This window comes from Halichoerus grypus, chromosome 13, assembly GCF_964656455.1.
Source record: "Halichoerus grypus chromosome 13, mHalGry1.hap1.1, whole genome shotgun sequence".
Lineage (NCBI taxonomy): Eukaryota > Metazoa > Chordata > Mammalia > Carnivora > Phocidae > Halichoerus > Halichoerus grypus.
This window is the reverse complement of record NC_135724.1, coordinates 20,563,544-20,576,409: the sequence shown is the minus strand read 5'-3', so window position 1 is coordinate 20,576,409 and position 12,866 is coordinate 20,563,544. Positions and strand designations below refer to the sequence as shown.

The window sequence follows — 12,866 nt, the reverse complement described above, 5'->3', positions numbered from 1 at the left end:
AATTAAAAGGAAGAAATAGTGGTTCAACGATGAAGTTTCTTTGAGTTGAGGATAAAAGAAAAAGGAAGAGACCAGAAAGTGTCAAAGATGACAGCACCAAAGAGATAAGAAACAGAAACGTGAGTTCTTCATATATTGAAGGAAGAAAGCTGGGAAAGACACCCTTAACAGCAAAATCATAATTCAATTAGGTTAAAAAGATTTTGGACATGTTTTACACAGCTGACCAAAAAAGGACATTTTAATGATCTTACAGTTTGAAGATTTTTTTTTTTAAGATTTTATTTATTTATTTGACAGAGAGAGAGAGAGACAGCCAGAGAGGGAACACAAGCAGGGGGAGTGAGAGAGGGAGAAGCAGGCTTCCTGCTGAGCAGGGAGCCCGATGCGGGGCTCCATCCCAGGACCCTGGGACCATGACCTGAGCCGAAGGCAGACACTTAACGACTGAGCCACCCAGGCGCCCCTGATCTTACTGTTGGGGATAATAGTCTTATAGTTGGTAGATTACCCTTCACCCCACTCCAGATTTCTTTTTTAATCTAATGAAAAGACAAGGACTTATCAAATATGCTGATAGTATATATATAAATATCTAGCTATTCACCCTATCATAACCAGGTTTTACAAATTCCATCTCTACCATATAGTTTTAATTATAGGCAGAAATCACTGCTGAATTCTGTTTAATGCATTTTTGTTTACCTGCCCTAATTTGCAATTTTAAAGCTAAGGCAGTTTCAAGGAATCAATACATTAGAAATTTATAATTCACATATTTTACAGAATTCAAATCAGACTGCCATATAATGACGCAGGCATAGGATGTTTGTTATATAAGACAGAATTATTAATTTCTATGATTGCTTCATATCTAAATTAATCGCTTCAACCTATTCAAGGTGGAACCTAGTTAAGATCCAAAAATCTAATCCTAGTTCTAGGTCTCAAAATTCAACCCTCTAAAAAGAATTACAATACCAGTAGCTTGAATACCTTATTAAAAGACTGTGACATGGTTAAGGAATAAAAACATTTATATCCACAGGAACCTCAAAAATAGAAAGCTCTTTGTCTATTTTTTTTTTACTGGATGATCAAAATAACTTCTCCAAATGGACTATCTGGCAATTTATACTGCCAATCTGGTTCAACGAGGCTGTGGAAAAGCACAGTTGGAAGAATTATTTTTGCCTATATATATATATATATATATTTTTTTTTTGGCCAACTATCTCCTCAACAAAAAGAGCTGATTAGCACATATATGACATACGTATGTCAAAATATAATTTAAATCAACACCTTTCCTTTACTTAAAAACCCGGATTTATAGCGCAATAGTCAGAATGACATTATGGTTTTCAAAACATTAATATAAAAGTTGTCTCTGCTATTTTCCTAGAGTTGCCCAATGCCCTGTCCTTTCTTCTGAAATCCTATTAGTGAGACAGTAGTCAAATATTACCTCAATTCTTATGTTGAAGATAAAGACAGGGGAAAGACAACTGATGTCTTGGTATAATCAAAAATAGCAAAAACCGTCAGGCGACATGAGGATAAAGGGAAAAACAGTTCAAACTTTTGGAGAAGTAAACTCCTAAATAATTTTAACACTTCCTGTCTGTGCAAGCTAAAAGGAAGATAAAACCCTCAAAAGATCTGGGTTAAAATGACATAAGATTTGGTGGGGGCGGGCGGGGAGGGGTAGATGAGATTTAGCTTTTTTGACATATTCTTTTCATTTGAAAACAATGTCATAAACTTTAATAAAAGAAGGAAAATGTAAAACTACCCAATGTATCAGTGAATAAGGAGCAACGGATCTGACTAGTTCAGCTTTAAAAATCTCCATTACCAGTGTCTCTACAGCCAGGTAAAGACCCGGTAAATACAATTACTACAGTTGTTCAAATCTGTGACTGAACTTAGGTACAGAAAACAATTAAACTACTGTTTAAATCACCATAATTTGCTACTCAATTGATCTGTAAAATATTTGGGTTTATAGACTATATTGAGAATGATTTGACAAAGAAAAGATGAGGATAAAATCCACCTACTACCGATTCTCAGTAAGACAACTCAAATTTCCAATATGGAAGTATTATTATTAGTTATTCCACTTTCTTTATCTTTTGGGCTTTTTGAAGCAAACTGTCTTACCCAATTACACACTTTGAAAAATTTCAATTGATAAAAAATCTTTACAAGGAAACGATTTAAAAATCACCAAAAAGCAAAAGGACAAGATGTTCAAGACTTTAGACAGTATCTAAGAAAGAATACAATCAGGGAATGGCTTTATCAAGGTGGGCAAAGTTCAGAATGGCAGAATTCCTTCCCTGTTGTCATGACTATATTAAAACTACTGGCGGTTTGGTGACTATCACTGGGTCCAGTAGTAAAACAGAAGGGAAAAGCCTGGTACAGAATGCTGAATGGCCCAAAGAAAACCTAAGTGGTGACAAGAGCCTAAAGGCACATGCAGGTACGCATCTTTTATATTGGATGTGATACACTTACATGGCCCCTGTTGAATCTCTTGGGGACCAACAGTAAAGCAAGTTTAGAACTTCAAATCTTGAGACATCTATAGCAAGATGCTGATCCAATGTGGCTCCAAATATCTTCTGTTTTCCTGGCTCACCTGAAGAGGAAAAAACACTACAGAGGATGTGGGAACTGAATTTCTTTATGTAGTTTCTTCTAGAGCAACTGTCTGAAAGTTTTGGCCCAATCCTTTATGAAGTCTGGAGATGAGACACTTGAGGGACTAGTGAAAAACAAAATTCAAATGAAAAGGTGGAGTGAGGCATCTAAACGGGGGAATATGAGAGCAAAAGATAATCGTCGTAGGTAAATCAGCATTTCTAATCTGTAAGTGGGAGGAGGCAGAGAAAGGAGAGAAAAAATATGCACAGATGTTTCTCCCTCCACTCCCTCACCCTAATTGCTACTAAAAATTCCTGAAGTACCTAAACTTTTGACCACAATTAGGGAGTGAATAAACAAGGTTATTTGGAAAGGTAAGCATTTTGTCAAGTCTCCCTCCCCGGCCTATGTGACATTATTAAGCAGCAGGGAGGCCTCTCAGATAATACTTTTTTCTAAGAACAGATTCTGGTGCAATACAGCTTGAAGCAATAAAGAAAGAGAAATATAAACTCAATTTCTGCAAAAATGGAAGTCACAGGACAATATACCATATTGACAAAGTTTATTTAATTCTGTTTTTCAAAAGGGGAGGGACAGCTTTCATATAATAAGAAATCAGAACAAAAAGTAGTTTCTATATAATAGAAAATATTTTTAAACTAAGCAACACAAACTGCATGCTTCGTCCCCTTGGGAAATATTATCCCCTGGAAAGATAATCTTTAAAAAAAACTAAGATTAGCAGAAGCAAATCTGATGTACATTACCACACAAAAACATAAAAATGTAGTCCATAATATTAATTTAGATTCATTTTTAATTAACTTTTTTCCTAAAACATTTTACTAAATAGTATATTATTATTCTCCAGCATTCATGCAATAGCCTAGGACATAAAACAGTTTTCTTTCCAAATATTTTCCATTTTAACCAGTTTACTTGAACTATGTCTGGTAAAAATACCAGAATTTTCTGACAAATAAGATTGGAGAACCAATTAGATCCTTACCTGACGTGGCTGCTCATTCATTCTTTGTGGGTCTGATTTCACTTTATTACTAGGATGATTTGTGACTTTGGTTACTGGTTGTTTGAAAATCGATGCGGTTTGTCTAATTGGCAATGTTGTATTCAAGTCTGGTTTACCCTGTGGATATAAGCATGTTTTCATTAGTAAATATTACATATAAATATAATTTGATGAATTAATTCATTATCCATTACTTTTAAGTTTTACTTAAATTCCAGTTAGTTAACATACGGTGTAATAGTTTCAGGTGTACAATATAGTGATTCAACACTTCCATACATCACCCAGTGCTCATCACAAGTGCCCTCCTTGATCCCCATAACCTATTTCCCCCATCCCCCCACCAATCTCCCCTCTGGTAACCATCAGTTCTCTCTAATTAAGAGTCTGTTTCTTGGTTTGTCTCTTTTTTTTTTTCCCTTTGCTTTTTTTTTTTTTTAAAGTTTATTTACTTATTTAAGTAATCTCTACAACCAGTGTGGGGCTCAAACTCAGGACTGAGATCGAGTCACATGCTCCTCTGACTGAGCCAGCCAGGCGCCCCTGCTCTGTTTCTTAAATTCCACATATGAGTGAAATCATATGGATGGAGCTAGAGATTATTATGCTAAGCAAAATAAGTCAGTCAGAGAGACAAATACCATTATTCATTACTTTAAATCAGATTATTCCAAACTTCTCAATCTCAGCATTATAAATACTCTAAAGCACATCTTTAGCACATCATTATGCGAGACATACGTGAAGTTTTCTCATTTAAAAGCTTTCCGTGTACTTTAAAATGTAAGAAAATTATCTATATGAAATTCATAATTAATTTGATTAGCATGATACTCGGGACTGTTAAATGAACAAATGTATTTATGGGTAACACAAAAAGAGTTTTCAGAACAACAATCAGGATAGCCATCATCTCAACACTGGAGAATGGAGGAAAATAATGGCACACTTGGCTATTAAAATGTTAACAAACTGGTCAGCTATTAGGAGGCCAGGCTTACTTACCACGTAAGTTAAATTTCACTCCCACATAAAAAGACAATTAGAAATGAAAGTTCTAATTCTAGCAAACAGAACTCAATTTAGCAACAAACTTATCTAATTTTAATCAACCCATAAATAAAATCTAAGATGTGTTCTATGAAGTCAAAATGTGGCAGAGTTGCTGTTAAGTTCATTTGCAATGAATGCTCTAACAGCCATGGGGGGTGGACAGGCAGAGGGGGCAAGGAAGGAAAAAAAAAGGAAAAAGAACAAAACGTGATTTAATCATTGTATATTCTGATTCTGGCAAAAAAATACATATATATAAAAGGTCATCGGTATCTGAAAACAATATACGTCTGATATTTTTGATTACTTGATAAATCTACAGGATATTCAATGAACTTTTGTCAACTATCCTCAGATAAAAACTGTGCTATCAACTTCCAGACTCCAAAACAATGGTTCTCAAATTTCAGCACACATCAGAACCACCCAGAGGGTTTATTAAAACACAGATTCCTGGGCCTCCCTCCTAGAGATTCTGATTCAGTAGAGCTGAGGTGGGGCCTGGGAACTTGCATTTCTATCAAGGTCTCAGGTGATGCTGATGCTGCTGATCCAGGGACCACTTGGAGAACCACTACTCTAAAACAAAGATTGCAAATTGGTGGCAGGAGAACCAAGTTTAATCCACAGATGTATTTTGGATTTGTTCAGTTTTTAGTGTCTAATAAAATGAATGAACATCCACAAATCTGGAGATTTTACATAAAATCCAGATTCTAGCTTCTCTTAAAAATTCAAAGATCTAGAAATCCTGGACTTGATTTGGCCACAACAGGCCATAATTAATTAGTAATGGCTGCTCACAAGAGGTGTCAAGGGTTCTCTTTTAGCAAAATTCCTCAACAACTCATGTTTGCATTACCTGTCTGAGCCCTAGGTGTTGAGTTTGTGACCTCTTCTTAAAGAATGTTACCAATGTCTAGAAAGGTAAGCATCAGAATAAATTAAACTGAAAATTAGCACAATTATGGTATTACTTGGATCCTCTACTAAATGTCTCCATCACCATCCTCTCCACACATCCCCTTCCCCCAATCCCTTCTTCTCTGTATGTATTGGGCATGCTTGTCGTTCCTCTATCTCACTCAGTTTCTTCCAATGTATGTGCTTACCTTTAGGAGATACAGTCATCTTTTTTTATTATTATTATTTTTTTTTTTAGTTATCTCTACACCCAACATGGGGCTCAAACTCACAACCCTGAGATGAATCGCCTGCTCTTCCGACTGAGTTGGCCAGGCGCCCCAAGATATATTCATCTTAATTAAGACTAACAATATCTCTTAGGTGTTTAGCTTCCTTATTTTTACAGATTTTCAAAAAATTTAGAAGTGAGCAAATTTGACTGGCAGGCTGCAAAATAACCACTCATAATGCCATCTTTAAAAGTGTGAAGCCTGGGAATGTGTATTTTTAAAAGTTCTCCTGGATGGGGCACCTAGCTGGCTCAGTCAGTTAAGCATCCAACTCTTGATTTTGGCTCAGGTCATCATCTCAGGGTCCTGGGATTGAGCCCCACATGGGGAAGTCTGCTTCTCTGCTTCTCTCCCTTTGCCCCTCTCCCCACTCATGTGCGCACACACAGGTGTGTGCTCTCTCTCTCTCAAATGAATGAATTAAAAAAAAAAAAGCTCTCCTGGTAATTCTGTGATGCAAAGGTTTGCATACCTCTGATTTATATCTAGAGAATTCTGAAGCCCTAAGTGAAGCTACCCAAACTCTAAAATAGTGAATATTCAATCCTAAAGCTTACAGAGAACTTTTCCTGTCATTGGTTATAGTTAGAATATATCACTAAATAATACCTTGTTTGGTTTTTAATGTTTTCATTCCTTATTAAAGAACAATATACTCTGGGGCACCTGGGTGGCTCAGTCATTAAGCGTCTGCCTTTGGCTCAGGTCATGATCCTGGGGTCCTGGGATCAAGCCCCACATGGGGCTCCCTGCTCAGCGGGGAGTCTGCTTCTCCCTCTCCCTCTGCTGCTCTCTCTGTCCAATAAATAAATAAAATCTTAAGAAAAAAAAGAACAATATACTCTGCTGGTATTAGAACAAGACGGCATCAGGGGACACAGTATATTGCAACTATTGGTATGAGCGAACAGTGGTGACTCTTAAGATTCTCGTTGTTACAAAGGATGACTAGAGGGGCTATTCTAAATGAATCCTGAATCCAAAAAGACTGGAAGGAAGTATGAAACATAGAAAATTGTTGGAGCTACAATGGTAAGATTGTTATTTTTTTTCATTAACTTATGTTTTTGGTGCACTAAATAAAAATTAGAAGAAAAAGCTGGCTTTTTCTTCCACTGTCTGATACACAATTCCACTGTCTGATAAAGAGTGCATTCCTCAATGGAATGGAGTAAGAGATTACTCAAGAGGATGCTGTGTTACTTTTCTCTTGATCTTATTTTGATTTTTATTATGTTTTCTCCTTTTAACTGGCTTGAAAGCTCTGAAGACAAATTTTTTACTAATTAATTTTGTATTCCAAAACAGTGGCATGTGATCTGAAAAACTGGACTAACTGGTTTTCTCAGAAACTGTCACAGAAACACTAAATTTTATTACCACTCTCACCTGAGGAGTGCCAAAGAGTCACTGTTCATGTCCAGTTGTGTGTCAGGATCCTTCTAAATAACTACCAATCCGCCATAAACTTAGGAGTTATAAAGCAAACACTTTTTTAATGGGACAAAATTAAAGCTATTCTTATAGTTGTTGTTTTTTTTTTTTTTAAGATTTTATTTATTTATTTGACAGAGAGAGACACAGCACGAGAGGGCACACAAGCAGGGGGAATGGGAGAGGGAGAAGCAGGCTTCCTGCTGAGCAGGGAGCCCGAAGATGATGATGATGATGATGATGCAGGGCTCCATCCCAGGACCCTGGGATGATGACCTGAGCCGAAGGCAGATGCTTAACGACTGAGCCACCCAGGCGCCCAAAGCTATTCTTATAGTTCTAATCTTCCCTTTCAGTATAAGAAAAAGTAAAACAGAAGTTTCTCGTATCACAAAGTTAAAATAGCAAACACGCACATTCTAATATTAGAAAGAAAAGTTTCCAACCTTGATAAATCTCGGTATATAGGGTAGCCCTCAAATCAAAATTTAATGTATTTTATATTAATGTGTATATTAGGCTGGAAGTACTCAAATAACTCAAATAATTTTTGAGACTCTATTCTATCCCCTTAGGTGCTGGGAGGAATACAAAAATAAATCTTTAAATTTTTTTAAAAAGTTTACTTCATCTCTTTCCAATACATATCTGAGGTGGATCTTTGTACACTCAGAAAGAATATGCAATAAAAATTAATTTTTAAAAACAGAGAATCAGTGACAGGGGAAAACAAAATTCCTTTTGAAAAGATTAATAGTGATCAATACTAGCACTGAGCATCAAAAGTGGATCTGAAATTGTTAGGAGTCTGGGTGAAAAGAGAAACATTAAATCATATAGATACCAGGTCAGAAAGGAGGAAACATACCAATTAATAAGGAAAACAAAGCTGTCCTGGTATTAAATCTAGAAAAAAATTAAAGTCACTAACATCAAACAAATACTAAGCAAATTTCAAATGCTTTTTCTTTTTCAGTGACCTTCCTTAAAAGCCAAGAACATAATATTTAAAGGAAACTTGGAGACGGTGATTCTTAAAGGAACTAAACACCGGTGTGGTCTAATTTTAATGTAGCCTTTCAGTTGACCTAACTTGACTAAGGCTAGAAAAGAGGATAATTAAAGCGGTGGATGAAGAGCATGTGTCATAAACCAGTGATTTTCAAACATTTCTACATTCCTACTGGCTAAAAAATATCGGAAAATACCTCACTTAAATTTCAAAGCTAACATCAAGACTATTTCAAACTTTAATGTCAGTAATTGCAAAGAATGCACTTACTACAGTATTTTAAATATTGACCCTTTGATAATAAACGTATCATTTTAAGATGTATCTAACACAATCTAAATATACCTACCAACCACTTACACATGAATAAACTCTTCAATAGTTACATTTTATTTCACTCCTTTTTCTCTTTGAATAATTCCATTCCCAAAGTTATTTCCTATTTTAAACTTGAAAACTTTTCACTGATCATTTATGCATCATGAGATTATTTTTTAAAACTTTTTCTGATCATAAAGTACTTAGTGATTTTTTAAAAAAAAATAAATTTCTGGTTTACTACATCAGTAGTATATAACTGCCCCAAAACAGTAAATTACACATTAATAAGTGAAATAAAAATTAAGTATATTAAAGAAGAGATTTTTTTTTTTTAATTTAAAATTAACTTCATGGGCTTGGATGAGTATTACTAGCTGCTAGAATGCGCCAACATTTAGTACCAATTCTGTTCCTATTCTTCATTTTTTAAAGATGGAACGCCAAGAAAACTTGTTCGCATAAATGAGTAAATAGAATGAGTTTTATTGTCCATCTTTGAACTTCTTTTGAGTTATATGTCAAAATACTGCATAGTGAACCATCAAAAATTTTTGATAATCAATGTCTACATTAAGTTCTCTATAAATTTCAGACAAAGAATTATACTGGCAGAAAGACAAGTTACCAAGTAATTCATTTTCTTGGCATCCAACACCAGTATTTCAAATTATTCCTTTACTAGAGATCAAACATTTTGCACCATGGTAATATGGCAGACAAGTAAAAAGTGTGCTCTTCTATAAAATGAGAGAAGGTAGGCAACGAAAGGGGAACGGGAAAAAAAGAGCGTGTACCTCCATCTCAGGTGCATGCTCAGATCAACTGCAGGAAAGAGTATACACAGAAGGATACAGGAGGAGTCTTTCAAAACCATCCCTGTTGTATATACCACGTAAGCCTTCACACAGCGTAGTTTGAACAGCAGGAATTTAATTTTTTATTCTAATATCACTTTTCCCAGCCTGGCTTTGAATTAAAGCTGAATGACAGTTCGGAATTGTACATATTCTATGACAAGAGCCAAAAGGACTCATTTTTATCTTTAATCCTGCAAATTTTGTACTTTATATTTTAAAAATTAGCCATGTTTAATTTTTTAAAAATATTTAAAAAGAGAGCGAGCGCACGTGAGCAGGGGGAGGGACAGAGGGAAAAGCAGACTCCCCACTGATCAGGGAGCCAGACGCAGGGCTTGACCCCAGGACCCTGGGATCATGACCTGAGCTGAAGGCAGATGCTTAACCAACTGAGCCACCAGGCACTCCAAGCCATGTTTGTTTTGATGTAAAATGCTGCTCTACCTATCCAAAATGCTCAAATAAAACTGATACTTCCAAGTATCACTCAAGTATCATTTTAATTCTATGGCTTTCCATATCACCCCCAAGAGATATTCATGCCCCAGTTTGAAAAGCAAAGACTTTATTTTTCTAAGGTCACTTTTCTCATCTGTAAATGAGAATAACAATAACCACTCATACGATTCTTACGAAGATCAAACAAGGTAATGCATGTATGATGCAGCTTTCATTCAGTCACTGAGCAAAACCTGAACAAATCTGCCTACTATGTGCAGGCACATGCTGGGTATATGGTCATCATCAAAACAAAAAAGTCCCTGCCTCAAAGCTTACATTCTGGGGGATGGGGGGAAGACAACAATTAACAAAATAGGCATGTATTTTATAGTCATGTTGGCATGTAAATTCTGAATAGATAGTTATTTCTAAATATTATCAGCATTAACATGTTTTTGACCATGCTACTGAAATTTAGGAACTTAAACCTATTAAGCTTTTCCAGGAGGAAAGCTATCCCCTGGTTCACAAAGAGGGGAGCCTGAGTGGTATCTTTAGACCAAACCAGTATTATCGTCAAAAAAAATAATTTCAGATTTGTTCCAGAATATGTACAGTAGCCTACAGTTAATGCCTTTTCACAAAATCAAAAACCAACAATGCAAAGCACTTTACAATCTTTCAGATTTTTTAAAAATTGAGATATAATTCACATACCATAAAATTCACCATTTTTAAGCATACAATTCAGTGTTTTTTTAGTATATTCATAAAGTTGTGGAAACCCCGTAGCTTTTGCAAAAAGTAAAGAATATCTGGGACCTGTGATTTTGTACTGAAAATCCACTTACTGTAAAATCCCAAGTGAGGAACAAGATTTTTTTTTTTTTAAGACCATTGGGATATTTTTAAAAAATAGGTGGACAACACTTTGAGCTCATTAAAAAGCACTTGTAGTTAATTGAAGAGGTGGAACATTGAAATTCAACACTAAAAACAAGTTTTGAAGAGTTCTACTTAAAAAATAACTTCTTGCAGCTTTAGTGAATAGCAGGTCATTAAAGGACTTACGGCAAAAGATGGGAATGAGTTTCAACCCAATACTTAGGAGCAGCTCTACTCAAACTAAGGCAGCTATTGTGTGAAACTCATTGTCTCCCTTACATCTGGGCTGATACTAGCTGTGTACACATCCTTGGGAGAATTGTGGCAATAGTCACACAAATTATTTTCTGCAGGGCTTAATTCTCTTGTTGACCTACAGTGTACAATGACAGGGAACTTCCTTTGCTATATTCCCAGTCTGCAATAATGCCTAAGTATAGAATGTGCTAAAAAAATTTCTGTGGGATAAATGGATGCATAAAATGTCTATTATATATAAAATCTTCTGTTATGCAGACCTTACCCTTCAATATTCTCATTTTCTGCTTTAAACTTATAGGTGCTAAATAGGTGGAAAATACAATTCAATGCAGTCTACAATATCCATCTCAATTTTATTATGTAAAGAATAGAGTCTCATCTGTATTATCTGCCTTGAGATTATCAGTGTAAGAGAAATAGTCCCAAGACTTACTCCAACTATTACTACTTAACATATACCTATAGGTATCTGGCCAGTGTCTTCCTCTGAGTCACACAGACAGCCCACAGTCAGGACCGTCTTTCAATTGTGCCCTCTGCTCTAACATTTATCAAAATTAGTATCACTGCACATCACATTCCTATCTCAGTAGTAACCAAATAGTCAAGTCCCTCTGATCATACATTATCACCCACCACTCATCCCCAGTCTGCACATCCACTCATCTACCCCACTGTTCAGTGGCTTTCAAACTTTTCTGGCCCGTCCCACCAATCCTTATACTGTGCGCTCCTGAATGACCGACTAGGCTTTCCTACGTGCTCAGTATTTTCTCTAAACATTCTCTCCAGCTCCCGCACTTACTGACTTGGCCATCCCTTGAAGATACTATCTCCCCTCAGGTTCTCTCAAATGAAACTTTTCTCTTTCCCTCCCTCCCCCACTCCTTTCTCCCTTTTTCCTTCTCACTCTCAACTGCATATCCAAGGGCCAAGAGGTGGTATAGGTTTTATCCTTTCTCCCATTTTTCTCAAATAATTTCTCCATTTTTGATCCTTTAAAAACACCAGTTCTTTGAAGCTGGCTATCCTACCTCTTCCTCTCCTCCCTTTCTCCTTCCTTCGCTAGACTTTAGTTTCCATTTCAGTCTTTCTCTCCATCCCAACTCTTGTCCTCATTCTGGGAGACCTCAATATCCATGTGGATAACTCACCCAACATCCCGGGTCCTTTGATCTATTCCTCTGCCCACCCTCACTCACCTAACATTATAGCCACAGGCTCGTCAACACTAGTAACTACGCCATCTCCAGTATCTCAATCAAGCATCCAGCTCTCCAATTCCTACTTCCTATCCTTGCAGCTCACTTTCTCAGAACTGCCCTCTGCATTTCTTTCACCCCAGCAGTATCTCCTATCCATTGACTGTCCTATTTTCTCACTCAGCCTTAACCACTTTCACATTCTACCCTACCCAGTACAGGTTCTATGGTCCATCATCATCATGCTGCAAATGTGCTTAACTTTCTTGACCTCTGTGCTTTCTCCACTTGTGCTACAGACCCCATTCTTCTTAAACTTTTCAGTCTTCTAAATTGGGAGATTAACCAAATGAGCATCTTTCATCTACCATCCAGTGATTCTCTTCTCTATCCAAACAAAATTTACTGAAAGATTTGTCCATGCTAATTTCCTCTCTCACTCATTTTCAACCCCGTCCAATCTGGCTTCTGTTGCCACTGAAAATCAAGGTTATTAATTAGCTTCATGTTGCCAAA

General features: G+C 36.3%; 1 protein-coding gene across 1 annotated transcript in view; it reads right to left on the bottom strand.

The window, feature by feature from the left end:
* The window catches only part of MBD2 (methyl-CpG binding domain protein 2), a 63,923-nt gene that overhangs the window by 28,538 nt on the left and 22,519 nt on the right, over positions 1-12,866 (bottom strand). The window contains exon 3 of the mRNA XM_036091045.2: positions 3,668-3,805. Within this exon, the coding sequence (XP_035946938.2) occupies positions 3,668-3,805 (138 nt within the window). The remainder of the gene's footprint in view (positions 1-3,667; positions 3,806-12,866) is intronic.